The sequence below is a fragment of a genome, unplaced genomic scaffold (assembly GCF_019419815.1).
Source record: "Pyrus x bretschneideri cultivar Hongxiangsu unplaced genomic scaffold, Pyrus_bretschneideri_v1 Contig25, whole genome shotgun sequence".
Lineage (NCBI taxonomy): Eukaryota > Viridiplantae > Streptophyta > Magnoliopsida > Rosales > Rosaceae > Pyrus > Pyrus x bretschneideri.
This window is the reverse complement of record NW_025999557.1, coordinates 5,371,904-5,399,852: the sequence shown is the minus strand read 5'-3', so window position 1 is coordinate 5,399,852 and position 27,949 is coordinate 5,371,904. Positions and strand designations below refer to the sequence as shown.

Here is a 27,949-nt window from a genome sequence, read left to right as displayed (position 1 = left end):
ATCTTAAGTACTCATTTGGATTTTGAGCATTAGGAGAGAGTTTAGCACGTATTTGAGGAAATGCGAAGAACTTTTTTTGAAATGGTTAGAGTTTGAGATTCTCAGAAGGAAGTTCCTATGAGTTTTTGGTTTTTTGTGTTGATATTGAGTATATGGCTCATATGAAGTAAGAGTTTCTGGTGATAGGAATTATCGGGTATCTGCAATAATGAGAATGCAAAGTAATAGGTTTGTCATTTTTTATTTATATTAATTTCTTATTGTTTTGTAGATTAATAATTATGCATCTGATTATATTTTATTGTGTTAATGTATAGCAAAATAGAGTGAGAGTGAAGAATGAATAAGGGTAAGATTTTCAAACTATCCAAGGGCTTTAGTATAATAAAATGTCTCGACAATTTTACCTTATTTTTTCCTATTTACTTTAAAAAAAATTTAGCCTCTCAAATCCATTTTGTGCATTAGTTTTAAATTCTCACTTTAATCTCATTAGTTTGATTCTAATTCAATAAATTTATGTAACATACAGTTTTCTATTAGAAAAATAATTGACCTTTGAATAGAAGACGTTGTCTTGCTTGATATTACTAGACTAGCAGGTCAAAAGATCAACCTTTTCCTATCTCTAAATGTTGATTCCTCTCTATTCAACAGAGTAATTCCTTTTTATTTTCAAGCCTTGAATTTTATAAACTATTACATTTTAAAAGTGTAAGTTGATGATTACATCTGTCCATTTCTTGAAAAAAATTAAATTATCAAATGATGTCTCATGATACCAACTCCCCTTACTAGGGCATTATGAATCCAGTCGAATGTAACCTTCTCATTCCCTTTTCCCAACATTTAGAATAATTTTTTTATCATGCATATTACCGTTCTTCATTCTAGATTTGATTCGTTTAGTATTAAAGCTGATGCAAGGATTAATATCTCATTGTACCACTGCAACTATTACCACAGTTGTCACAATTGCAGAGATTCTCAAAAACAATAGATTTGCTGTTGAGAAAAGTAAGACATCTGCTTTTATTTTCCTCCTTTCAAAATGAGACAATCAAATTAATAAGTGTGGAATATCATGTTTATGACATCTTACTTATTAAGAAAAAACTTTACATGTGCAATTATTAAAAAATATCTAATTGCGTAACAATTAGTTTTTTGGGCTAGGGTTTTTGAGTTATTTCACGATTCTCTCTCCTCTTTATTTTTTTTTTAATTACATGTAATAGTTTATGGTCAATGTGATTCCGTATCTATTTGATTAATTATATTCTTAGATTATGTAGGAAGAGTAGCAAGTAGCAATGATGATGCTTTTTAAGTCAGTTACTCTTCTTATTACATCCTTTCATATAACAAAGTCATTCGGATAATAGCCTTGCATATAACATCCTTTCAGAAGCAATCCATATTGGTAAACATCGTTTTCCTATTTTTCTTTTATTATATATTTTCAAAGTGTAGTATTTTGACCAATAATTTGTTATTACAAGGGATTTAGATTTTTTATACGTGAACAATTTTTTTGAAGTGTTAATTAAAATGGTTAATTGATGGGTAGTACTTACCTATGCATATTCTTGCTTAGTATTTACTATGCACATGCATATTCATGTTATACTAAGTATAATGTTCACTGTCATTCACTTAATCACCGGATATTTAAAAATATTTTTTTCTTTCCATTTTTTCTTGCTGAAGTGTTAAGCAATATAAACTAATACAAATTTGGTTTTTTCATTGTTAATCTACTCATGCTAGGGATAATTTGAGCTTTTACAGTCTTTTGAACATTTTTCATATTTAACTTGCAGGATCAATGTCACTATACACTTTTCTGCAACTGTTTGTTCTGTCTTTCTCCCTTCCTTTGTGTAATTTTAGTCAATTGAACTACTCTTTTTAACTTAAGATTGAACTGAAGTGCTAAGAACTTAGTTAAATAAAAGTTTACATTGGTTTGATGACATTTAGGTGTTCAGTGTTAGGTGCATGATTATTAGCTCCACGACCATTAGATACATGATCTTTCATATGTTTTTACTATAACATATCATAATCCCGCAGCATCGCGCGGGTAGCACTTTCTATTTACATCTATTTGTCCAGCCGCAGAGAGAGAGAGAGAGAGAGAGAGAGAGAGAGAGAGAGAGAGAGACAGAGATGGAAGCTACGGACATGGAGGTGGAGGAACTCCCTCCGTCCAATCCTGACCCCTTCAAGCGTATCTCCCTAAAAAATTCCATCCAAACCAACTTCGGCGACGACTATGTCTTCCAAATTGCCCCCAAGTACGTCCCTTTTCTTCTTAACTTTTACTTTCTGTTTGTTTACACAGGAAAATTCTGAGAAATGAGCAACTTAACCTTTGAGTTGCGTTTTTCAGCTCGCACTTTACCTCAATCTCTTTGCTTTCGTATATTTGTTCTGAAGCCACAGGGTTGTGCTTAATTGGATTTTATGATTATTCATTGGGTGTTGAATTTTTGTGGGATTTTTGGTGGAAGGGATGATTGGACGGCAATGGCGGTGTCGCTTTCGACCAACGCCGTGAAGGTGTACTCTCCGGTGACGGGCCAGTACTACGGAGAGTGCAAGGGCCACTCTGCCACTATCAACCAAATTGCATTTTCAGGTCCATCAACTCCACATGTCCTGCACTCTTGTTCTTCTGATGGAACGATTCGAGCTTGGGACACGCGCACATTTCAACAGGTTCGCTCCCCGAATTGCAGACATAAACTAACAATGTTTTGCAAGCATAAACACAAATGTTTCTTAACTCGTTTTTGTTTGATTGTTAATGATGCAGGTTTCATCTTTTCATTCTGGCTCTTCTCAGGAGATTTTCAGCTTTTCGTTCGGAGGATCAGGGAACAATCTTCTCGCCGCGGGATGTGATGCTCAGGTGCTGCATCCATTGTAATGGCTTTAATTGTGTTTTGTGGCTCCAATCATTAATTAATCAAGATTTTCATGTAGCTCGTTATTTTTCTAGTTTTATGTTCTCCGTGTAATCAATAATTCAACGTTCCACATTAGTGAAGATCGTGTCAGTTGTAGGCTAAAATTTCAGAAGATAGCGCGCTCAACATTCCACATTTACTCTTTAGTCTGCTCAAACTCATTGGGTGCAAAACCATTTTAAGTTTTTATGCTTATGATTCTAGACGTGACACAGAACCAAGCGCAATGACATTCTAGGATTCATTAGCCGACCCCACTTAGTGGGAAAAGGCTTTGTTGTTGTCGTATGCTTATGATTCTTCACATATTTCGACAGATTCTATATCATTTGTTTTTCCCCCTTCTTGCTGTTTGACTTGTTATGCTCAGATACTATTCTGGGATTGGAGGAGCAATAAACAAGTAGCGTGCCTTGAGGATTCTCATGTAGAAGATGTTACCCAGGTTGATTCTAATCCATTTTGTTTTTGTTTGACATATGGATTTGACAGTTTAACTTTAGCAATGTGAAACATTTTCTTCCGCCAAATTGCATTGTGAAAGTTGTGGAACTTGATAGAACTGGGCGGCCTATATAACTTAATGTTTTCAATAGGTTCACTTCATCCCGGATCATCAAAGCAAGCTTCTTTCTGCTTCTGTTGATGGATTGATGTGTATATTTGATACCGAAGGAGATATCAATGAAGATGATCATCTAGATTCAGTAAGTTAAAAGTTGAAGAGGTTTAGAGTTTATAGTTTTACATAGTCATGACGATTTACCTTCCAAAAAATATAGGTGCTAAATGTTGGCACTTCAATTGGGAAGGTTGGGTTTTTTGGAGAGACGTATCAAAAGCTCTGGTGTTTGACCCATATTGAGACCTTAAGGTATCTCCTTCTATCAATTGATTATGAATCTACCCCAGTCACACAATGCACGACTTCTATTTGTTAGTCTCGTGAACATAGTGGCTTACTTAGTGATTTGCATCTTCTAACTCGGGAAACAGGATTGAAGTTAAGATCTTTGAACAATTGTCTTGCTTTTGAGTACAAATATGCGTTTTGTGCTGCTTATATTTTCCCTGTAACTTGATAACTGCTCATGTAGTATCTGGGACTGGAAGGATGCAAGTGAAAAGAGTTTCCATGATGCTCGTTCTTTGGCTTCTAAAGGCTGGACACTCGATGATGTAAGTTCTCTCTAACAGATTCTTCTCTTTTAGTCAACTAGTTATGAGATTAGCCTTATGTGAATATTTCATATTATTCATTTGAAATATCTTGCATGGCGTTAAAATGGAGGATATCGACAAACTTTGTGTGTATGCCATCATTTTAGCATAGACAAATGCTTTTACTTTTAGCCAAGCCAAGTAAACTCCGTTTGGCAGATCGATTATTTTGTTGATTGCCACTACTCAAGAGAAGCAGAACAGTTGTGGGTAATTGGTGGCACTAGTAGTGGCACTTTAGGTTACTTCCCTGTAAGTTATAAAGGAAACAAAGCTATAGGGTCTGCTGAAGCAGTTCTTGGAGGTGGCCACACAGGTATTGTTCGAAGTGTGTTGCCAATGTCAAGCATGCCCAGCGGATCCAGCCAAGGCCACGGCATTTTTGGATGGACTGGTGGTGAAGATGGCCGCTTATGTTGCTGGTTATCAGATAATGCTCCCGAGATAAACCGATCATGGATTTCGAGTGCACTGGTTGCAAGATCACCTAGGACCCGCAACACAAAACGGCATCAACCCTACTAGAATCAAGATGTTTTTAGCTTCTCCGACTATTAAGTTTGTTTGCCTTTCTTGTAATTTTGTTCATTTTTTATTCTGTTTCGGTAAGGATACTGGTCCATATTTGTATGATCCATCCACCATTTACAATGTAAAATTTCAGAGGAATTTCGTAAGTACCAAATCTTTGCTCTTCAGATGATCAGCATGCGTGTGATGCAAGCATCGCCCCAACTCTCGATACATGGGCAAACATAATCAACTGTGTCCATCTTATGACTTCCATGATTGAACATCTACAAGAGTGCATGCAGTCTATCCCACAAAAATAATGTTATAATTTCCGCCTTTGGAAAAGTTCCGCTACTGTTTACCGAATGAAATTGGAATCTTTGAAATCTTTTTCCAACCCTAAGCCAACTTTCCGAAATATCTTCTGATGTAGAACAAATGGTTGAGTGGATTGAAGACGAAATGTGCTTTTTGTTTGTCGTCTGATTAACGTTGTTTTATATCCCCAAGGCCCTTGAGCTTCCCCAGGACAAACCTTTCGGTTTTATCCCCAACTCTGGTGATTCCAAAATTCTTTGTTCTTCAGGATTTATGCTTGTAATCCGTGTTAGCTTCGTGTTGCATCATTTTTCTGAGAACCTCAGAAAGAACGTTCAACTTCTTCCATTGTCTCCTTAACATCTTCGAGTTCTTTGGCAGTTCAGAGACTCGACTGTTTGGTTTCGGAAGCTTGGTTGGGAAGAGGACGAGTTACTGGTCTCAATTCGTTGCCACAAGGCCTATTGCTACCGATCAACGTACGTTTTAGCTACTGGTACTGCTCAACGTTTGGCATGCACCGAGCAACAGGGGGTCAAGATCTTTTCATCCTATATTTTGGTCTAATTCATGTCACTTGTTTAATTTTCCAACGATTTACCACCTTGACCGGTCGAGAGTGGAGTTGTGACCGTCCTCATAGTCAACTCCACTCTCGATCTCATACAGCTAATTAGGGTTTACCATCTCACTCTTGAGATAGTGCCACCAAGACAGATTGTGATAAGAGTGAAAAGATGGATACACATCGTCAACAATAAATTTTCAAACCCGCCAAACGGATACCAAAATACATTTCATATAGAACAAAAACACATTGGCTACACTTTTCCTGAATCATTCCGTCTAAATCGCATTACCATGATAATAAGAAGAAACTTGCCCATCTTGCTGTTTGTTTCACACTGTAAGCTGAATCAAGCTCGCCCTCGACCCCCACCTGACAGAAAAACAAAAATGATAAGCCTCGCGTCCAGTATATAGATTGATAATGATTCATGACTTATAAGCTAAGCTACCACAGTCCTTGAAGAAATGTAGTTACGAATGTACGACAGACAGAAGAAGATACAACAAATCAACCCTTTTCTTCCTTGAGGATGATAAGGGGCAGATGGGAAAACTAGTGTTACCTCTGCTTCCACCGGGCTTCCCACCAGGTCCACCTCTGCCTCGGCCTCCACCAGCACCCTTGGCACCATCATCCAAGCCGCGTCCAATGCCTTTAGCCTGTCGTCCACCAGGACCATCCTCCCTACCTCTTCCTCTCCCACGCCCTACTCCAGGTGGTTTCCTGTCTGGAAAAGTTTATCAAAGCACACAAAGTTAGAGAGCAATTTTCTCAATGGATAAAGCTATATCCTTTACCAATTTTGGATGCAGGGACGGAGAATAAAAAGATCTACACTACCAAATGAGATAACATTATCATACCTGAACGATTCTTGGTTTCTTCCTGGACCTTGTCAATCACCTGAAATGCAAAAGGAAACAACACTAGATTAGTCTAATAAGCTTCTAAAGTATTCGAACAAAATCGGAACAAATAAAGCTGGATGAAATCAAAAAACCTATTGCACGTGTTATCATTTTACACTATAGAAGTTAATCAGCATGAACTATATTCCTGGTCTGATGACAGAAATTGAATGCTGGGAATAGAAAGGCCAAAAGGTTTATACAAGCACAAAGCATACCTCATCAGGAACTCTAAGATACTTAATAGTATTCCCACGGATATAGCATTCAGGCATTCTCCAAAACCTATCTCCATCCTACAATGTATTCCAACAAAAAATTAATGGCACTATTTATACGATCGTAATATATCATTTCAAGTCCACCAAAACTTAACAACATAAATGAAACGACTCTTACTTTAGAGGTACAAATAACTTCTCGAAGATGGATGTTCATCCAAGTATCACAGTTGACCAAATGGCCATTGTAAGTCTCCCCATTTTTCAATTCTACCAACTATTAAAGCACACAAAACCCGCAAATCATAGATCTCAGTAGACGACAACAAAATCGAAAAATGGGGTTATGTCAAATTGCAATTTTAAGTCCAGAATCATCACAGTAAAGTTACAAGACAAGATCTTACCATAGGGTGCCCTTGGGCAGTCTTCAGCAAAGAAAGAGGAAGCTGCAGCAGTGAAAATTAACAAAGTTAAGCAAAAATTTCAAAATTTCAAAGCAAAAAGATTCAAAATTTCATAGAAAAAAGGGAAAAGAACCCTAAGATTTGTGTGGGTTCATATAACCTCAGCTCACTTTCCTCCATTTTCTCAGAAACCAAACAAAAATCCCAAAACAAAAATAAAAATCAGGGAGGGTGACATACCATCTTTTAGGGCTTGGAAATCGAACCTAGAGAAAATCAAGAGGCCTGCAAACAAAATAGGTAGATAAATTAAACAAGAAAGCAAGACAATAAAACCCTAAATAAAAAGAAATTGAAGATTATGAAAAAGTAAGAATTGTTAGGTACAAGACGATGCGGCACAAAACCCTAGCTGAAGTAGGTAGAAGATTTACCAGCACACAGGCTTGGATCACGAAAAAGGACCGAGCTTTACGCGGTTTGCTTCTGCTTCCAATAGCCTCTCTCTCTCTCTCTCTCTGAGCGAGTATCGAGCGGGTTCTTTACAAGTTAAAAACGAAACAGTTGGCCTTTATTACCTTCCACCCTCTCCTCCCTTTTATTCCTTTATATATGGGTTTAAAGGGTTTTGAATTTCAATTTATTTATTTGTTGTTGGCTTGGTTGTTGTTGTTGTTGTGTTGTTGTTGTTGTTGTTGTTTTTTTATTTATTTTATTTTTTTTTTTTTTTAAATTTAATTTTAAAGATGGACTATTAGTGGCAAACCACGATTATCCACTACTTACTGAGACCATAAAGATTTACAGAAACATTTCAGCCTTCTTCTAGCCACAAATTTATTCACGAGCTTTACGAGCAGATTATACTAAAACTCAAAATTCAACTAAATTTGCTAATACGTTTAATATTTTAATACAAATTATGTAAATCAACTTAACACAGTTCAAGTTTATTCGTGTTTGGCTCATTCGATTTGTGGTGGATAAAGAAAATGAGCCATGCTCGAATAAACTACTGAACTTATTAGCAAATTTAGTTGAATGCAACTAGTAAAAAAAAAAAAATAGCCGAGCTTGAATAAAATATTAAACTTAATAGTAAATTTAGTTGAATTTTGAGCTTAGTATAAGAGAGCTTTAACGAAAAACTCTTTGTATTGTTCACTTTAAAGAAAAACCATATTTTTACACTAAATCAATCCTGATACTATCCACTTTACCCTTTAATTTGTTCTTATCATTAATACTCAAAGTTTTCAAACCATTTTCATTTGTTTTCCTTTAGTATAATCCGCTCATGAATAACTTGTGCTCTTATTTTACTATCCGAGCTTTGTTCTTGTAACGAAAAGTTCCACGTAGCCAAAACCCAATTTCCTCACCGTACATGAAAAAGTTCCAAATGAAAACTGCCCTACTTCGCAGTGCTTGGAGTTTGGAAGGCAAATGTTTCATCAAGTGAAGAAAGTACAAAATAAGTTAGGGGACCACCAGGTAGTTCCCCGGTCGAGGTTAGGAAACATCCATCAAGAGTCTTCATCATCGCCTTCTTCGGACCTTCTGCGTATGGTTTTCAAGTCGACCAAATGGCGCATAGTCGGCCTGCCATGCGGGCAATTCCAAGGAGACTTCAGACCCGCCAAATGCTCAAGAATCTGAAACAGTCGATTATGTCAGAATTTTGCACGGTTTGATACTACAAACTGAAATTTACCGAGGTGTTACTGAAAAGGGTTAAAGAGTCAGGTGGTTGCGAAACAGGCGGAGGATCAACAGTAATACAAGATTATGCAAAAGGGTGTTACCTTCTGCATCTCATTTCTTCCAAGGGCGTCCCCGATCATAACAGATGATCTGCATGCGCGTGATGCTAGCATTGCACGAACTCTTGATGGGCAAACAGAATCAACTGTGTCCGTCTTATAACTCCCCATGACTGAGCATTCCCCGTGACTATCAGCAAGAGTGGAAATCAGGTCCTTGACATCTGTTTAAAACCAAAAACAATAATCATCGTCTTGTGTGCATCCTTCCGTGAAAGTGCGTGTGGCTTTTTCAGAAGAAAAACATGTTACAGATAGTATGACTAGGTACAATAACGGACTCCATATATGAACATGGACATTCAAATGCAAATGTAAGTTAAATTCATTGGAGACCGGCGAATCCTAGTCTGTCAAACAAAACATTGTCAATATTCTCTCCAACTGACATGGAAATAGTTGAAAATAATTCGTACCTTCAACTCCAAAAGTTATGTTTTTACTGAAGGGGACAGCTTTCAATTTAAAATGTTGCCCAGGCGGAGCCTGTGGATCCTCTTCCAAAGAGAATCCATTTTTCCTAAGATTGAAACCAGAAACCCGAGGTAAGGATCAAAATATAATCTTATTATTAATGAGTAATATGTGTATGAAAGAACGTAGTCAGACAGATTTTGCACCTGATTATGTCTATGTGCATTGAAGCAACAACTTCTTCCTGAGGAGATAACTCTAACCTCAATGGCCTACACAATCAAAGGTGAAAATAAGGCCTACCTACTTTATCTCCGATTTCATAAGGGAAAAGTCCTCTGAAACAATAATCCATACATACTGGGGATTAGGACATGCCCAATAAAGGTATTCAAAAACTCTAACTCACCGAAGAAGAGGCTGTTGGTTTAAGATAGTAGATTGTGATAGACGCTCGAAATTGTACTTCTCATCAGCTGCATGCTGGAAAGAGAAAAGACTATATCAGGTCCCAGTTTTCACCGAGGTAAATATGTGAACGTAGTGCAAAAATTTGAAGCGGGAAGAACTAACAGCATTACACCACTCAACATTAAACTAATTCTGAACCATGGATGGTACATACTTGATCCACAATAAACAGATCTTGATCTAACTTCCCAATGATGAAGCCAAGATTGAATTGCCCAATTACCTAAAAATTGGGAAGCAACTGGATATCAATACCAGCTAAACATAATCCAAATGCATGTATGGAGTAAATATGTGAGGAAAACGTAGAACAGAAAGAAAAGTAAGAAATGATCAAAAGATCCAGTCAAGGAAAGCTGATGCTGGTAATAGCACAGAAGTGCGTACCATATGGTTTAGCAAGCAACTACCTTCATTCTGCCAAAATCTTGCTTTCTAAAAAGTCTTTCCAACTCAGTAGTAGCTGCAGCTAAAGCCCTTGCTTTCCGCTCCTCGTTTTCTGATTGAGAAAGCTCAAGCGTTGCAGCAGCAAAGCACCTGTTAGTGGGAATACAAATCTTTCCCATCAAAAACAGCATTTACCAAAACTTTGCATGCTTCAAAAGTAACCATTCTAAAAGACCTTTGTGCTTTTACTCCTCCAGGTAAGCTTGATTTCGATCTAGACAACATCCGCAGCCTCCTTGTTTTTAGGTCTTGAAAGCTAAATTGCAAGGTTGAACACATCATAACACCAGAAGAAGTCTTTGGAGTGTCTAATAGTATACAAGAAGGTGATGGAGCTGGGACAGGAAGATCTTCAGACAAACAATTTAGACCTCCGCTAGGTGAAGCAGGTGATGCCATATTAGAAAGAGGATCTGCTATATGTTGAGGCTGTACATCCTGTAATTGAATTGTCAAGTATTAGGATTAAAGTTTCAATCCTACTATTATCTGGACTAAGATTATTTCCAGTTTGATTAGGCTTAGATTTAGTTCCTATTCTATTTTGGATTAGGATTTCTTTCCTAGAATGGGTTTACTTTCCTGCGTTCTTTAGGTTTAAGCATTATAAATATCTCTTGTAATTCCAATAGTTAAAACAATAAAGAGTTGATGGATGAAAAGCTTTGTTTTCCAGAGATTGGAATTCTAATCCTGCAATGGGATTATTTTGGTGAGATGCCAAAATTCTTGATGTGAGGCCAAGAACAGGTGAGAGGCCCCTGAAGAGCTTCTAGTTATTCTGTATTGTTGTGTTAATTAAGTTTTCTTTGTTTTAATTCTGCTAAACTATCAAATTTCCCCTCCCCAACTCTGTTCCGCATCACCTTGAGTATCTCAGAAGCATTCCATGCGTTCTATCTACCTTGATTTCTTTTACGTATTTTCTACAATAAGCCATAACTTTTTGATAGGATAATGATATATCATGATTCAACAAATTATAGTGCTTTCTGTCATCTCCAAAGAAAATATTGCAAATGGTGTAAAATAAGCATACAGCAATGATGTCAGAATTTAGGGCCATAAAACATCAGTGATAACTTCCTGAGCTCTCATTGATTTTAATTACCGAAAGAGAAACTTGTTAGTCTTGTACACATCAAACTCAAAACAAACAAGTTAAGAAGTTAGGTAAAAACTAGAAATCCGCTTACCTCTCTAGGATTGAGATCTTTAGTGTTGCCCCCAACAGAAATTGGACCTCTAATTTTATTGAGAATCTTGTCTGCTCTAAGATACTTGGATGGCTCATTCTCATCAGCTTCAGCAGAGTTATCAATCCCAGAAGAAGCATTGGCCTGGTCATGTCGAACAGGAGAGTTTGAAACAGTAGCATGCAAATCAGAAGTGCTTTCCTTGGAGTGAGAATGAAGAGCTCGGTTCCTTAGGACAGGCATTTCAGATAGCACTGTACTAATATTTTCATGTTTTCTTTTACTTACGGTCACAAATTGATTGAGTGATGATTGAACAGAGATTGAACGACTACATGAATCTCCATTGGCAGCATTCTCAACCACTCTTGAAAGAGAATGAGTTTGATCAGTTGTCATACTGTTGATATCTGTTGTTAATTTGCTACTACTACCACCAACCTTCTTACTGCTGTGTACTCTAAGAGTAAAGCCCTTGCTCATTGCATCTTCTAGGCTCAACTCTTCTACATCATTGGTGTACTCAGACTCAGTTTCAGGAGCTTTCGGACGAGCATTGCCTTCTGCAAGGTGATCCTTAACATGAATTTCTTCGGGAACACTGCCATCCAGAGATGATTGCTTCGGGAACATACGAGACATTTGACGACGAAAACATGACTCAGAGCTACCTGCTTCCTTAGTAGGCACCTCCTCAACTTTATTAATAGAACAAGGAGCATCACTTGGAGAATATGTTTGCAGCAAACCGCCTGGAGTGGCAATGCTCACTTCTTCAGAAACATCATCCTCTGTAGGCGATTGTTTCAGAAACTTAGACCTTTGACGAGGAGAACACAACTCTGACCTATCTGCTTCCTTAGTAGGGTCCTCAATTTTATTTACAGTGTAATGAGCATTACTTGAAGAATAAATCTCCTGTAAACCCTCCCTAAGGGCAACCAGTATGGCGCTTTCATCAGAAAAGAACACTTTCCTTTTATCAGGAGTTACATTGACATCACACGCTCTTGTTGGAACCGTAAAATTCATTATTGCAATGGGGTGCTGCTGGGAATTTGCTCTTCTATACAACTCATTCACAAGCTTGGTAACTTTAGGCATATCCACCGGCCTACCATTCACAAAAAAGTACTGTCTATCTCCCATATTTCGCCCACTACCCTGTCCCGACTTGGACAGAAAACCATCAACCTTGCAACTTTCAGACACAGATATACTCACTGGTTCTAAGCAATTGAACGTGGTCAATCCAAACAGTGTGACAATGTTATCTTTAAGGGAACCACTCCCTTGTGTTTTAAGTACCACAGATTTCGCATTTTTACCAGTAGCATTCGTGCAGACTAACCGAACGCCTTTTGCAATAAGAGCATAGGCCTATAAATCCAAATACCACAAGTATAACGATATAAGTTACGAATATACACTATCCATGGCACTCAATATAACATTATAAAGTAACAATGTATTATGCTATAATAAGTTATAAAACTCACACACATTCAATAAAGAAACAAGCTTTCCATACTCCTTCCGAATGTTGCGGCTGAATTCCTTGCACCGCACTGGTAAATTCGAAAACAAGTTCTTCACCGTGACGGTAGTGCCCACTTGCCGGGCGGTCTTCTTCTCGGCGACCAACAAACCCGAATGGTCGAATGTCAAGTGCGTGGCGACGGTCTCGTTCTTGGTCCTGGTTTCCACAGTCAAATCCCCCAAAGCACAGAGAGAGCTCAAGGCCTCGCCGCGGAAGCCGAAGGTGGTGAGGGACTGGAGGTCCGGGAACCCGGCAAGCTTCGAGGTGTGATGCTTGAGGGCAAGGACACGGAAGTTGTTCGGCGAAATGCCACAGCCATTGTCGACGATCTGGAACCACTCTTTGCCGTAGTCTTTGAGGGCGATTTCGATGCTGGTGGCGCCGGCGTCAAGGCTGTTCTCCACCAATTCCTTCACGGCGGCGGAGAGGTCGAGAATCACTTGGCCGGCGCAGATCCTGTGCACCACGCCCTTGTTTATCGGCTTTATTGTGGGGGAATCGTACGGAGCTGCTGCTGCTTCCATTTAAACCCTAAATCATCGATATGATGCCGTTTCTGAGTTGAAATGCACCGGGAAAATGCTCGATCGTAGAAAAAGTGGAAAAACCCTAGAAATTGACCTTTCGGATTTTGCCGCCTAAAAATGAAGCGCAACCGTTAGAGCGCGGGAGGGACTGGTGTTTACGCGGCCGAAGCTGACGTTTCACTCGTCTGCAGCTTTTCCCCTCTACTTCTTTCATTTTCAATTTTTTATCTTTTCGATTTTTCTTCGGAATTTTAACGAAAAATTTTCGATTATGTTCTTTTTAACGAAAAATCATATTTTTAAATTAAAAAATCAAATTTATTACTATTTATTTTACCCTTTATTTTGACTTTATCATTAAAACTCAAAATTTTCAAACTATTTTTATTAATTTTCTTTTTTTTTTCTTAAGTGATATTGTATAAATTATGAAAGGAGGAATTCAAATTAATTCAATTGCAAAAAAAAAAAAAAAAAATTTAAACTCAGGCGTATAAGAAATTAAACATTGCTTTAAGTTTGTCATCTTTTTAAGTCTAGATTTAACCATTGTTAAAAAAAATCTAAAATTTATCTAATACTGATTGTATATGTAGACATTGTTCGCCTTGTTAGAGCATTTTCAAATGAAACATTAAAAAACATGTCAACTTTTATTTGAATGTTGACGTGGCATTTTAAAGTCTACCATTTGACATAAAAGACAATATCTTGAATATCAAGTTGTAGGCTTTAAAATGCCACATCAAAATCCAGTAAAATTGGACATATATTTTTTAACGTCTCATTTGAAGATGCTCTAAGAAGACAAACAATGTTTTAAAGTGCTTGGTGGCGAGTACAAGGAATTAGTATCGGGTAAATTTTGGAGTTTTTTTTTAATTAAATTTCAACCAATGCTCTACATTTTGCTTTGATTCCTAAAACTTTAGACTTATAAGTGAACAACAATACCACTCGACTAAAGAACTAACTGGTATAAATCACTTTTTGGTACGTAGCAACTCAATGAGCATCTCTAACAAAGTCCACAAACGTAATTCTTCAAATACAAGTGCATTAACCTAATAGGCAATTTGAAGACAAAAATTTTCTACTTTACAATTGTACTCTCCAATTTACTCCACACAAATTTTTAGTATTTCATCATCTTTCGTCTTTTAATAATAAGAAGCAAGATAAAAATAATATTTTTAACGAACAAGTTGACAAATGACATCTTTTAACAACTGGAAAAATATGAACAGAGTGCGATAGCGAGTCTTTGAATCTACAGAGTGGGCAAAACCTATGTGGCGCTTCAAATTTAACAAAAAATAACATTTGTAGAGTCTGCTAGAAATGCGCCCGTCAAAGCAAAACTTTATGCGAGGAAGGACTATTTTTCCAACTTTTTTGAGTGCAAGCAATACCTCAAATTTATATTTGCCTTTCCTTGGTTATTTTTGTAACCCATGATGATATGATTTTTCTTGGCCCCGGTGCTTCAGCACTCTTTAGGCTCTTTGTCAACATGATGCAACATTCTTCGAATAAGGATCGCCAAAAACCAATGAAAATTGAACACGAAAACTTACGTACGCAGCTAATTGAAAGGAACCCTGGAAACACAAGATCTACGTCTTTTTAATGCTTATAGTCCAAAGAAGATCTGCATCGGATTGCACTGTTATTTTCTCTCCCTTGACGAGATTTGAAGTACTTATCAGACCACCAAACCTCATCTCTGTTTCAGCTGGAAAAGAAAAGTAAGACCGAGTTAGGCTCCGGCAATAATTGCACAGATACGAACAGAAAAAGTTTTCACCATATCTCATCCCAATGACACCACACTGTAAGAAGAAGCCCTCAACCCAAGTCTCAATACAGTTCCCACCAACAAACTATATGTGACTTGTACATACGGTTCCCACTCAAATTAGATAGGTTATGTGACCACAATCTTGGCATATACGGGCTGTTAGATAACCCGAAACATGAACAATGAAATCAATCCTAGGCACGCCCTTTTCCTTTTTGGTCACGTTTAAGTAGGTCAGAACAGGAAGAGGTGACCAGACAATTATATGCTAAGTGAACCGTAATACAATAAAAGTAAGAATTAACTAGCCTTACACCCTTAAGAGATACTCACCGAGATCCCATTGAAGCCCCTCGGTTGTAGTACTTCCAGATGGAATCCCAATGGCTACGAGTCCACAATGAGGGCCTTCAGCAGAAGACTGAATATGAATCTCATGGCAGTGTGTTCTTGGAAGAAGATGGATGAGGCAATCATCAGATATGAGAATTATTCAAATGTTTGAGAATCGACATAACATGTTGATGTTTCCAATCTTGTGGTCAAACCGTCCACCAAGTGCCCCAGCAACCAGAATGCATAGCTGCCAATACATCAAGAAGAAACTCAGTTCATGTACAGAGATGAAAAAACAAACTATCAGTCTATTTAGCGATGTGTCAATATCTGTAATTTTGACTACCCAACTCACAATAAATTGCAAGGAGTAAGGACAACATTTTACTTACGGAAAGTTTTACTAAAGCACCTACAAAATCAGACTAAATTCCAAAGCAGAAAAACAAAAAGAATGTTGAAACGGTAACAATATACAACATACATTAGATTTATCTAGGTTTGGTGCCGAGTCACATATGTATGCTATACACTTATGCAGATCCGTCGTGTCCTGATCCTCAGATTCATTAATAATTTGGGTTCCCTGCATTCAAATAGAAAAAGAGATCCTGAGAAAAGGCCAGATCACCGATGTATGCAGATCAAGGAGCAACAGTACCACCACGACACCAAGTGCAATATACGTAAATAGGCTGAATCATTTCCCACATAACTCCAAGGATGACAACATTAACAAACAATTCCACAAGTTTGCTAGATATGACAAGGAATGACAACTAAACATACTAAAAACCGTGTTCAAACGAGCTCACTTACCATACTAGCATAAAATTCCAGGACATCCTTTCGGATTGAATCCATGTCGCCCTTAATAACATCAGGCTTGTACCTGGCACAAATATCAGCACTTAGTATCAAAAAGTGGAAATTCGTCCTCATAAACAAACACAACAACAAAAAAACCTTATAAATCCTTGAAGGCGACTACGGTTGGTTTTGCGCCAAGTATTCCGTTGCTAACAGAAAATTACACTCCAGTATTACGCCTTCCAAACAACACCCCACTAAAGATTCAAAACTTTAAAAAATGGATAAAAACTAAAAAATTTCGAGAAAAAAAGCAAAAAACTGAAATTGCTTCAAACAACAAAAAGAGGTCTGGAAAAAGCAACAGCAACGGATTTGAACAACGTCAAAAAGCAATCAACTTTAACAATTAAACTAACACAGTGAAAGAATCGAATCAATTAAAAGCCATACTTTACACTTCAGAGTAAAATTCCACCAAAAAATAACTTTCAAAATCCAGAAAAGTAAAAGATTAACCTTTTCCGAACATCTACGGCGTTATCGTGGGGCAGCAGAAGAGGCATGTCATCGTAAACGCGATTGGCACCGCCGTCCGCACACATACGTAGTTGTGCTGCTCTAAACAAACACGCACCACAAAAAGCTCAGAGAAACAAATCGAAAACTGTAAAATTCGACAATTGAAAAGGAAGAGAGTTTGCAGGATAAGTACCGTGGTTCCAGAGCAGGGGAGCGAATCTCGGGAGGCTCTGGTTGAGCAAGACGGGCACGTAGGTCGGAGAAGGCGTCTGGTTGGGCGGAAGCGTAGGGAGGAGGAAAGCGGAGGAATGAGACATGAGGTCCATGGATTTGGAGGTCATTCGGCGGCGGCCTTCGGTGGCGTGATTTGCTTTTCGGTTAGTCTGGATTTGCGCTGGACTAAATGCCATTGCGAGGAGTCAAAACTTTTTTTTTTTTTTTTTTATAACTAAAAGCTTCAAAAAAATATACTTTTACATTAAAAAGTAAAAGCTCCAAATATTATTTATTTTAACAAAAAAATTATATTTTTAAATTAAAAAATTAATAATGATACTATTTAGTTTACCTTTTATTTTATCTTTATAGTTAAAATTCAAAATTTTCAAATACTTTTCATTAATTTTTTTTATTTGAATGTAAAGTCAAAACTAGGATTCTACCTTTCGTTCAATTCAACCGACATCGGCACACCTTCGGTCCTTTCTTCTTCTTCTTCTTCCCTCTTTTTTTTTTTTTTTTGAGACTTTGAAGAAAAGTTCTCAAAAATTATATTTTTACATTAAAAAGTTAAAAGCTTAGATACTGTTTATTTTAACGAAAAATTATATTTTTACACTAAAAACTCAATCATAAAACTATTTATTTTACCTTTTATTTTATTTTTATCGTTAAAACTTAAAATTTTCAAACATATTTTATTAGTTTTTTATTTTTCTTTTATTTGGATGTAAAATCAAAACTCAATTAAAGTAGTAAAGGATTCCACCTTTCATTCAATTCAATCGACAACCGCGCACCTTCGGTCCATTTATCAGATGTATGTCAACATGACGACGATAGTTTTTTTTAGTAAATTACACAAAACTATTTCAATTATGATTCAAACTATAATCTCATATCTCATGTTTGAAAAATTATAATGTCATATCTCATTTTACAAATTTATTATAATGTCAAACTTTCGTCAGTCTATCTGTTAATTTCTCTGTTAAATGCTGATATAGTTTGAGACATGCTCTACTTCCTCACCTAATAGATAAAAATATTAATAAATTTAGAAAAAATCATTTAAATATTTTTATAAAAAAATATTATGGGACCCACCCTTACAATTCTCACTACCCCTCTCAAAATTTTTATATGAAAATTCTTGTAACTTCTTTCTAAACTATGGACACAACGCTCTACATCAATCTACAACGTGCATTTGCATTCACATTTAAATATGAAGGGGATGAGTGAGAGTTGGGGGAGGAGGAAGCAGGCGGTTATACGTTTTTAGAGCATGTTGATAAATTGGCCTTCAATGGTAAATTGGTGCAAATCATGCCTCATAGTTTTTCATACTATTGTTTTACTTGTATCTTTAAAATGTACTCGTTCATCTAACGTGTCGTGCCTTATAGTCATAATGTTTGCTGAGATAGTTGATAAATTGGTTAAAAAATTTCTAATTTCATTAGTTCATTTAAAAAAATGATATCAGATTCTTAACAAGTGATCCATAACGATGTGACTCGTTAACTGATCAACTCAAAACTTGTTATTTTTGTATCGTTTGGTATCGGGTTAATAAGTCAAGAAATTGTTAGGCATACTTCTAGTATAACACAACTCTGCATCCTTTCTATCATACCTTTACAAACACTCCCAATATCACACTTTCATACACCGATCGACACAAATAAGCAAACATTAGAAAATTGTAATACGTCTTTCAGTTATCGACACAAAGAGAAAAAGGCTAAGTTAGATAACTGCTTATGAACTGGGAACGACATTCCTAACAGAGGTGTTAAATATAAATCAAATAAAAGGCGAAAAAAGAAGAAAAAAAAAAACCTATATATATCGTACAAATGGGGGCGTGACCTTCGACGGGATTTCCATGGATATCTTGCCACGCCTTATAAGCTCGATAAAGAAGAATAAACAAAACCAACAACTTCTATACACCGAAAAAAATACCTATGGTAGGTTCCAGAAGGGCTTAGAGGCGAAATTGCAGAGAAAAAGGAAACGACAGAGAAATTGTAAAACGGCTTTCATTCATATCCCAAAAGGATACCACCATGGGGATTGTATACCCACATCAGTCACTACAGACAAAGAGTTAGGTACACTATTGCTGAGTCACTATATTCTACTATTCCACTACTAGATAAGGATTAACCAAAAGAAATAAGCTGAGGTGGATTAGAATCCTAATATTCTACATAAAATAGCTGAGATACGTCTTCTTTCTTGATCCGCCTTCGCCGTATAGGTCATTCCATTGGAGGAGCTCACTCATATTTGTCGACTCCGATGACACACTTGCACACACCTGCATTGAATTCAATATTAGACAGCCAATGATCCGGAACACAACCGAACACTTCCGACCACCGTAGAATACTACAAGAAGCCAAAACCCCGTTATTGTATTATTAGGTCACAACGTACCTGCTCATGCGCATGTTTGAAGTCCTCCATCTTCAAGGGACGAATGTCGGTACTGCAGTACAACTCCGGTACAGGTCTGTTCTCCGCCAAAGCTAAACTTCTCTCCTGCGATACGTGGAGAAAGAACTACTTAGTTGCAGTAACCAACCACACCACTTCAAGTTCATAAATCCACAAGGGCTTCGTATTTTTGTTATACTATACGGAAAACCAACCTTTCTCTCTTTCTCTAAAATTTCCCTAATGGGGAGGTGAGCTGCAGCAACACATAGATTCTGCAACCACAACAAAAATCGGGACAATCCATTACATAAGAGAAAATAAAACTACATAGAATATAACCGACAAAAATAAAACTACGTATGTAAAAAGCTTAGATGGGTTTCATAAAAATTGGTAGGCAACCTTTAAGTCACTTCCCGAATACCCATTTGTCATATTTGCAACTGCTTCCAAATCAACGTCAGGTTCCAAATCTTCTTTGGCCAATACAACTCTCAGTATTTTTTCTCTGTTCTGGGCATCTGGCAAGTTCACCATCAATCTGCACATAGAATCAATTTTGTACGCAGGAAGTCAATACACTTGCGTTGACATATAACAGATGCAGTAGCAGCAGAACAGGCAAACATGCGATTTTACCTCCTCGGAAGCCTCCTAATAACAGCCTCATCAAGGTCAAAAGGCCTATTAGTAGCAGCAAGTACCAATACACGTTCTTTCTCCTTTGTACGCAGACCATCCCAGTTAACCATGAACTCATTTTTCATTTTACGCATAGCCTCATGTTCCCCAGGATTTTCACGTCTGCCTAACATGCTGTCAACCTATGATGGTAGCCATAAAAAAAAAAATCAAATTGGACGGGAATCAAATTGAGTGAAACAAGACGAAAAAAAGGATTCTATAAACACTCTCATAAAACTGACACGGTATCTTGCATGGCCGAGCCATCCACTAGTGGCCTACACTGCCGTAGTTTAATGACCGAGGCAAACTAGGCCACCATGTCAGCTTATAAATCAGTTCCCTGGACAGCGCAAATATATAGAATGTAATGAACCAACCTCATCAACAAAAACAACACTAGGGGCAATTTTACTAGCCAAGGAGAACACCGCTTTAACGTACTTCTCTCCTTCCCCAAACCACTGCAACAAAAGTTAAGGGGGTCATATGAATTCAATAGTTGTCACAAAATGTTTATCCAAGTTCCAACAACCACGATAAAATGCAAAAATACCTCTGAAGTAATACTTGACATTGATATGTTAATAAAGTTTGCACCAGCTTCAGTTGCAACAGCCTTTGCAAGCATAGTCTTTCCAGTACCCGGAGGACCAAATAGCAAGATTCCTTTACAAGGCTGTAGAATAAGTAACGATAATCAGAGAAGAAACATGAAAGAAAAGAAGCACCAACATAGAACTATTTCACTTTCCAAAGGGGAAAAATAAAAAGTGTGCCATGTTTCTACCTTAGTCAACTGTCCCTTGCTAAATAATTCAGGCCTCTGAAGAGGAAGCATCACCAACTCCTTTAGGGTGTCCTTCACATTTTCCAAGGCCCCGATGTCATCAAAAGTAACCCCAATATCGCTTGGTGGAATAACATCAGCAAGAAGTTTTTTCTCAAATTCATTTCCAGTAACCACATCCTGAAATATCATGGAGTTAAATCCAATACAATATACACTTACTTTCCTGATTATAGAAAGTCTATTTTACATTTCATCTTCAGAAAGCCGGAAGCAAGGCATTTGCGGTACTTCCCCAGAATATCAACTTACCTTAAGTGATTTCTTTATGCTCTTGGTTTCGTTTTGAATGCCTTGTAGAATGTTTAGTCCATTCTTAAGACTGTAGCATAGAACCATAAAAAATATGATAACAAAACAGAATAGACGGTATATTTAAACTACATTGTCCTAAGAATTTGTACAACCTTTCAGTAGAAATAACAAGTTTGTCATCTTTAACTAAAGCGTCTGAACAATGCATAAGATGGTGACTAACAGCCCATCCTACCACTTTGTCAACACCTGTTGAAGAAAAGATTATCCAATGAATCGCATAGGTGAATATTAAAGTCAATATTCCCTGCAAAATGTTCTGCACTACAAACTTTGAGTTCAAGAAAACGCACTTTCAGTTGTAAGTGCTAGATCTTTAATGCACAGACTTTCAAGGTCAGGGCAATCCACAGAAACTCGGTTAAGAACCTGAAAACATCAGCCTATGAAAATATCCAGGAATAGCATCGAAAGCACTAAACAAACTAACTAAAAATGTCAACAGAGAAATGAATCACGGTTAGTATTAGCAAGCACATGTGCACAATCTTCACATCCTTGTGTTTCAATAAGTGCGCAAGAAGGTGTAAGAACAGTATACATGAGAGACGTATTTAAGGGAAAGAACAATAGGAACAAAAAGAAGATGTGATCAGATGTACTTACTGAGCGAATGGTAACAATATTAGACTGCGATTTCAAAGTTTCAACATCACGTTCAAACTGCTGCTTCCAGTCCGAAAGTAAAGCCTCATCCTGCCAGGATAGCCGACAAATATTACCTTATGCAAGCAATAACAAATAGCACAACGACCATATAAGAAAAAAGGCTGACTACCTGGGGCATGATCACTTTGTTGGGGAAAATCCGAGAGAGTTGAACTTGCTTCATAGTTTTAGAAGTTTCTTTGCTCCTATCATGCAGCCTACCACCAAGGTTATCCTGAACACCACCAATAAATGTGTCATCTTGGTTTTTCAGAAGAAAAGTATCATCGTCTACAAAAAAGAGGGCAAAGTATTGTTGAATTTTATATTTCAATGTGAACAAAGCCCCCTCATCAGACTGTTTCAATTGACCTCGAGGAATTTGTGTACATTTGCAAGAGAAAGAAAGAGAGTTGAATGTAAATCAAACAGAAAGTGAATTAAAAATTAAATTAATCAGAAAAGAAATTAGTTACAGAGTAAAAACTCAAGACATGCTCTCACTCATCAAAGGCAAAGAAAGTAATGCACTTTGCACAGTTGTCAAGGTCTACAAATCTAAATCAGAATAAGCATGATTACAGATGCTGATATGAGTGGTTAAAAATTGCATTAGCATAACTGATGAAATTCACAGACCGGAAAAGCAAGATCAAGCAAAGCTGTTAATGTCAAACGACAATAGTGAGTTAGTGAGTTCAAAATCTGCTAACTGATAAAATCCTCAGCCTCTTACCTTTTCCTTGCGATTGTCCAACTGGGTATGAGAGCCGATCACAACAACATTCTCTGGCAAGTTTGCAAGCTTACTCTTCAAGACACTATATGCATCTGGGTTACCTGCCATAACCTTTTCTATATCTTTCAAAAACACTATCAAGGGAAGACTTTTACTCTCATTGGTTGCCACCTGCACAACATTGGTGCAGATATTGGTTGCCACCTGCACAACATTGGTGCAGATATTAATTCCAAATCAACAGCAACTATATTGGTATAGTAAAGGAAGCTCCTGTTAGTGTAAAGGAGATGAGTACCTCAAGAAGTTCACCGATTGAAAGACTGTCAATATCATCACCTCCAGAACCATACAAGGAGATGAGTATCTCAAGACGAAGTTCACCGATTGCATGAGTGGAAACACTGTCATGCCTTGGCACTTCTTTAACAGAATCAGAATCCTTGGGCGGTGGTGCCTGAACCTGTTAACAAGTATATTTCAAGAAATATTTAAAAGAAAAAAGTAGATCAACAACAACAGAAGGAGAAGATATGCTTGTAAGCAAAGAAGATTCTAGTTAAAAAAAGGGACATGAAGGAACATACACCAGGCAGGAGAAGAGAATCTACAATTAGTAATCTAGCACCAAAATGTTTCGCGAGTGCCTTTGCCAAGGTTTCCTGATATATCTCAGAACCTACAAAAGAATTATTAAAATAAAAACATAATGAATTAACAAGGAAAGTAAAAGAAAATATAAAATTTCAGAATTTACAAGCATCATCAACCACAGAAATACCTGCTGGACCAGATAATAATATGCGCGGGCTCGCGGTAGGAAGTGATGAAAAATATTTTCCAAACTTGCTACACCTCAAATTCGGGAGGGTGGATGCAATCAGAACCTTCTTTGTTGTTTCACTGTAAAAATGAAAAATGAGGAAAGGTCTGAGCGCAGAATTTACCAATAAGAGTCCAACTACATATGGACCAATCACAATAAGGGAAGCTAGTTCAGTATCATATGATGATCTAATGCACAATTAAAAACAAAAACAAAAAAAAAAAAAAGAAAGCAAATTGCTGCACCTTAGGTAATATGGAAAGCTTTCGAATGAGACATCAATATCATCAGGACGTAGAATTCCTTGTTGCAGTTTTTCTTTAAATGCTTGTCGACGTTGTCGTCTAGTTGATATCAACATTGGAGGATCAAAATTGTGAAGAAGTTGTCTGATTTCCCTGTGCTCGTCAAGTATCTCAGAAATGCAGCCAGTCAAGTCAAAATCGGCACTTGAAGAACCGCTAAACATTCGGAAGAGTGGACTTAATTGATAAGTTGCCCCTCTGTGAAGTTTTGGAAATTAAGTTGCCCCACTGTGAAGTTTTGCATTTTTGTATTATTTTCTTTTATTTCTCTTACCATTACGACAAACTATCATATTCAAGTCATTCAAAATATATTTTTCTGTGCAAAATCTATTATAATTTGTATTTAAACACTTGTAATCAACATTTTAAGACCTCAATTTAACAATATTTGAACCTGATTTTACTTTTTGTTAATTTTTTTATTTTATCAAAATCTAAATTACATATTAATAGAATCATCTTTATCAACCAAAAGATGGTGAAAGACTATTTAACAAAACAAAGTTTTGATATTTTTTGTTTAAGCCTCACCTACAGGTGATTTTAACATCTCTAATACACACACACACACTGTGACAACCCGTTCCAAATTTTACGTTTTTATTTTATTTTAAAAGCATGAATTTACGAACTTGCCCTAGAGGCAAGGACTTTGACTTCCGTTGACCATCGACTTGAGAGATGTGGGACATATTCTTTTAGCATATCCTCGTAGTACTCGTTGGTACGAACGTATATACGAAAGCCGTTTGCGAGTCCGGATTATAACGGTATAGTTACGGACGTTCGAAATTGGTTATTCAAGGCTTAGTGTTAATTAAATTAAATCCCCACTTTGTGGGATGAAGCCAAAAAATAAGAAATGAGAAAGAAAAAAAAAGAAAAAAAAAAAAAAAAAGGGGGGAAAGCTCCCGTGGGTTCCGTCCGTACACCTCTTCGACTACCCATCTTTCAAGGCCGATTCGGCCAACTCCGATGGATTTTTTCGATGCCACCACCACCATCTTGAAGCTCTCATTCCCCTCTACAAAACCCACCCAAGAACCACCTTGATTAACCATGAGATGTGGCGGTTTGAGGCCACGAAATTTGACGAAAATCAATGGTGCTCCGGCCACCCTTTTCGATTTTCCGGCAAATCAGCAAAGCGATGGCCGATGCCACCACCTAGGCTTTGTAGCCCATCATCCCAGGAGAAAAACCCAACCAACCTTGACCCCGTTGGACCACCGTAGACGACGAATCGACGTCGGGAAGTTTTAGGCACCCGCCGACTTTGTGGGCAAAATTGACCATCTTCCGTCCACTTTTGGACTTCGTGGCAGGTATGAAAGTTTCTCCACTCACTGAGATCTTCATTTTTGTGAAGTTTGAGAATTTTTGGAAATAGTTGGATTTTCCGGCGAGTCAGGGCGACTGACCGCCACCCGCTGCGGCGCGTGTGGCAGCGTGTGGCCAGTGGGCCACCAATGCTATTTTTCGGCTATGTCGAATGTCTTGAATTCAGTTTTGTTATTTGAATGACATAGGTTGATCGTTGGAACCTAAATTCGTTACGATACGTTGCTTGATGAAAATGTGAATCGACGATCCAATCGTTGGATTGTCACCAAACTTGGATACATTATAATATGTAATATTTAAAGATCATAAGAATTTATGGATTGAGAATCCGATGTACGGATCTTCCCGAATTGAATTTGTAAGTTAGTAAAATAAATGTTCACGTCCACTTGGTTTTGGGTAAATGGCGGAGATCCAACCGTTGGATCGTAATGAAAATTTAATATGTTATTCTAGAAACATATTTTGGATTGTTGGGAGTTACAGATTGGAAATCTGATATGCGGATCTTCCAAATCGAGCTATACAGGGTTGTAGATCCTACCGTCGATCTTTGATCGACGGTTGACTTTTGACTTTTGATCAATGGGTCTCAAATTATTCTTAAAGGTCCTTAAGGATATGTTTTATGTAAATTATGTATTCTATCGGTAAAAACTTTGAGACGTGATTTGATAATTGGTCGCAGACAACGATAGATCGTGATGTCTCGATGTGCGTGCAAGATAATCATAGCGTGGACTCCAGGTGAGTGAGCCTTTTTCTTTCATAGGCATATAATTGATAGTTCCACAAGCACTTTTATAGTGATCAGTGCTTGTTATCTACAATTAATCATTTCGAACTACGAATGACTTGATCCCTGTTTAGGGTACGTAAGCAGTCTAACAAGATGTTAGATGCAGCCATATAATAAATGAGATTAAATAATTGAGACAATAGCCTTGTTTAGTGAATCGAGCAATGTGAGGGACATTGGTGGGAATTGTGAGATTTAGCTTTATGATTTGGTGATTAAATGTTGATCATAAATCAATGCGTGAAGAATCAAGAAATTGAAGTAAGGAAAGGTAAGTATGATAGTTAATGTAACTAGGGTCTAATTGGGCTTATCACTAATGATTACTCTCAAAAGTAAATAGTTTGGGAGTAGGGTGTTATTGATTGTACATATTACGCCGTATTATATATATTTTGGGAATATCATGAAATGTTTGGGTTTAGATTGCATCATGGCATATTCATATGGACATTACCTGGACCTGACTATTGTGAATGCTTTGAAGTGCTATAAGACGTCGCGGACGCCCAGGTAAGCCTCAGGTGAGTACATGTTGATGTTAGTGATGTTAATGAGTATGATTGTGTTGAGATATAATATAGCTCATAAACCTGCACCCCGGTGTTAGTGCTTCCGCCCGTGGCCAGGGCACAGTTCTTCACGTGATGTTCACCTCCCGCACCTTATGCTCACCTTGGATTCAAGGTAGGTGCACAGTCCTGTCGTACAGACCACTTTAGGTGGTTCCGACTCGTAGATGACTCGCGATTATTCGCACAGTCTTCACGTGATCGTAGCACTTGAGAATACTTATTTACACCCAATCTTGTCGTACATACCACTTTAGGTGGTTCTGACTCGTGTACAGATATACTTATTGAGCTATTGGCTAGCAATGATTGATGAGATATGAATAAATCGTACAGGTCACTATAGGTGACTCCGACTTATATGCTAGCCATGATTGATGAGATATGGATAAGTCGTACAGGTCACTATAGGTGACTCCGACTTATATGCTAGCCACCATGATTGATGAGATATGGATAAGTCGTACAGGTCACTATAGGTGACTCCGACTTATATGCTAGCCATGATTGATGAGATATGGATAAGTTGTACACTCCGACTGATATATCATTTTGTATTGATTAAGTTCATTTGGCCTACTTATTATTGCATGGTGGAGTTGATGGCAAACCGTGGTTTTGGCCATTTCTGAGTATGGTTTGGATATATGTATATATGTTGTATTGTTTTATGGAAAACGATACGGGTTTTACATTTAGGGGCATTACTTTTAGAGAGGTAATAACTTTGGGAAGCTTGGTTTTATTGCTTACTTACACTCTGTTTGGTGCCCTCTAGGTTTTACTGCAGAGTTTGTATCGACAAGGATCTGTGGCGAATCTTAGTATTGATGGATATTTCTGAGGGTATGATTCTTACCCACACTCATGTACCTTACTTATACTCTGACATCGTGCGTGAAATGGGTTCGCTCCCGCTCACAACGCACTCTGGTATTAAAAAAATTTAGGTTCAAATTATTCACATTTTTCTACACTCTATCACATTTTATGGCTTCGTCACCTTCCAGGTGTCGGCCAGCACAGCTCGATTCAGGGTCCAAGTGGACTTTCTGGGTCGGGGTGTGTCACACACACACACACACGCACACATACATTTTAACATCTCTAAGTTGTTCACTTATTTTTTTTTTTTACTTTTCGGCTTAAATATTTTACTAAATATCCACTTGT

At 37.5% G+C, this 27,949-nt stretch overlaps 5 protein-coding genes across 9 annotated transcripts; 1 reads left to right on the top strand and 4 right to left on the bottom strand.

The window, feature by feature from the left end:
- The first annotated feature begins 2,128 nt into the window (after positions 1 to 2,128).
- On the top strand, positions 2,129 to 4,955 carry LOC125478578 (WD repeat-containing protein GTS1-like). 2 transcript variants are annotated; one of them, XM_048586864.1, is made up of 8 exons: positions 2,129 to 2,300; positions 2,517 to 2,724; positions 2,852 to 2,917; positions 3,346 to 3,420; positions 3,572 to 3,682; positions 3,758 to 3,849; positions 4,073 to 4,154; positions 4,356 to 4,955. In XM_048586864.1, the coding sequence occupies exons 1-8, from the start codon at positions 2,173 to 2,175 to the stop codon at positions 4,719 to 4,721; spliced, it is 1,128 nt and encodes a 375-aa protein (XP_048442821.1). In that variant the 5' UTR covers positions 2,129 to 2,172; the 3' UTR covers positions 4,722 to 4,955. The 2 variants fall into 2 exon arrangements, with proteins under 2 accessions (XP_048442821.1, XP_048442820.1); XM_048586863.1 differs by having other exon boundaries at positions 2,822 to 2,917.
- Positions 4,956 to 5,751: 796 nt separating this feature from the next.
- On the bottom strand, positions 5,752 to 7,732 carry LOC103934129 (probable U6 snRNA-associated Sm-like protein LSm4). The gene is made up of 8 exons (XM_048586906.1): positions 7,569 to 7,732; positions 7,375 to 7,419; positions 7,135 to 7,176; positions 6,906 to 7,004; positions 6,725 to 6,802; positions 6,462 to 6,501; positions 6,161 to 6,325; positions 5,752 to 5,967 (listed from the first exon to the last, which is right to left on the bottom strand). The coding sequence occupies exons 2-8, from the start codon at positions 7,375 to 7,377 to the stop codon at positions 5,945 to 5,947; spliced, it is 450 nt and encodes a 149-aa protein (XP_048442863.1). The 5' UTR covers positions 7,378 to 7,419; positions 7,569 to 7,732; the 3' UTR covers positions 5,752 to 5,944.
- Positions 7,733 to 8,432: 700 nt separating this feature from the next.
- Positions 8,433 to 13,776, bottom strand: LOC125478567 (DNA mismatch repair protein PMS1). 3 transcript variants are annotated; one of them, XM_048586845.1, is made up of 10 exons: positions 12,989 to 13,773; positions 11,486 to 12,865; positions 10,465 to 10,727; positions 10,253 to 10,379; positions 9,997 to 10,065; positions 9,781 to 9,854; positions 9,578 to 9,643; positions 9,374 to 9,477; positions 8,940 to 9,121; positions 8,433 to 8,789 (listed from the first exon to the last, which is right to left on the bottom strand). In XM_048586845.1, the coding sequence occupies exons 1-10, from the start codon at positions 13,547 to 13,549 to the stop codon at positions 8,661 to 8,663; spliced, it is 2,955 nt and encodes a 984-aa protein (XP_048442802.1). In that variant the 5' UTR covers positions 13,550 to 13,773; the 3' UTR covers positions 8,433 to 8,660. The 3 variants fall into 3 exon arrangements, with proteins under 3 accessions (XP_048442802.1, XP_048442804.1, XP_048442803.1); XM_048586847.1 differs by having other exon boundaries at positions 12,985 to 13,126; XM_048586846.1 differs by lacking the exon at positions 8,433 to 8,789 and having other exon boundaries at positions 8,981 to 9,121; positions 9,374 to 9,497; positions 12,989 to 13,776.
- A 981-nt stretch (positions 13,777 to 14,757) lies between these two features.
- On the bottom strand, positions 14,758 to 17,458 carry LOC103934130 (thiamine pyrophosphokinase 1-like). Its single transcript, XM_048586710.1, has 6 exons — positions 17,215 to 17,458; positions 17,019 to 17,115; positions 16,509 to 16,581; positions 16,174 to 16,275; positions 15,687 to 15,936; positions 14,758 to 15,287 (listed from the first exon to the last, which is right to left on the bottom strand). Exons 1-5 carry the CDS (start codon positions 17,429 to 17,431, stop codon positions 15,847 to 15,849), a joined length of 579 nt encoding a protein of 192 aa, XP_048442667.1. The 5' UTR covers positions 17,432 to 17,458; the 3' UTR covers positions 14,758 to 15,287; positions 15,687 to 15,846.
- Positions 17,459 to 19,274: 1,816 nt separating this feature from the next.
- Positions 19,275 to 24,237, bottom strand: LOC125478452 (spastin-like). 2 transcript variants are annotated; one of them, XM_048586631.1, is made up of 18 exons: positions 23,999 to 24,237; positions 23,709 to 23,830; positions 23,513 to 23,606; positions 23,226 to 23,391; positions 22,925 to 23,098; positions 22,319 to 22,423; positions 22,147 to 22,236; positions 21,834 to 21,909; positions 21,633 to 21,729; positions 21,478 to 21,547; positions 21,166 to 21,345; positions 20,932 to 21,054; positions 20,756 to 20,839; positions 20,331 to 20,515; positions 20,094 to 20,232; positions 19,904 to 19,963; positions 19,689 to 19,793; positions 19,275 to 19,569 (listed from the first exon to the last, which is right to left on the bottom strand). In XM_048586631.1, exons 1-18 carry the CDS (start codon positions 24,220 to 24,222, stop codon positions 19,456 to 19,458), a joined length of 2,208 nt encoding a protein of 735 aa, XP_048442588.1. In that variant the 5' UTR covers positions 24,223 to 24,237; the 3' UTR covers positions 19,275 to 19,455. The 2 variants fall into 2 exon arrangements, with proteins under 2 accessions (XP_048442588.1, XP_048442587.1); XM_048586630.1 differs by having other exon boundaries at positions 22,925 to 23,131; positions 23,226 to 23,390; positions 23,515 to 23,606.
- Between the last annotated feature and the right edge of the window lie 3,712 nt (positions 24,238 to 27,949).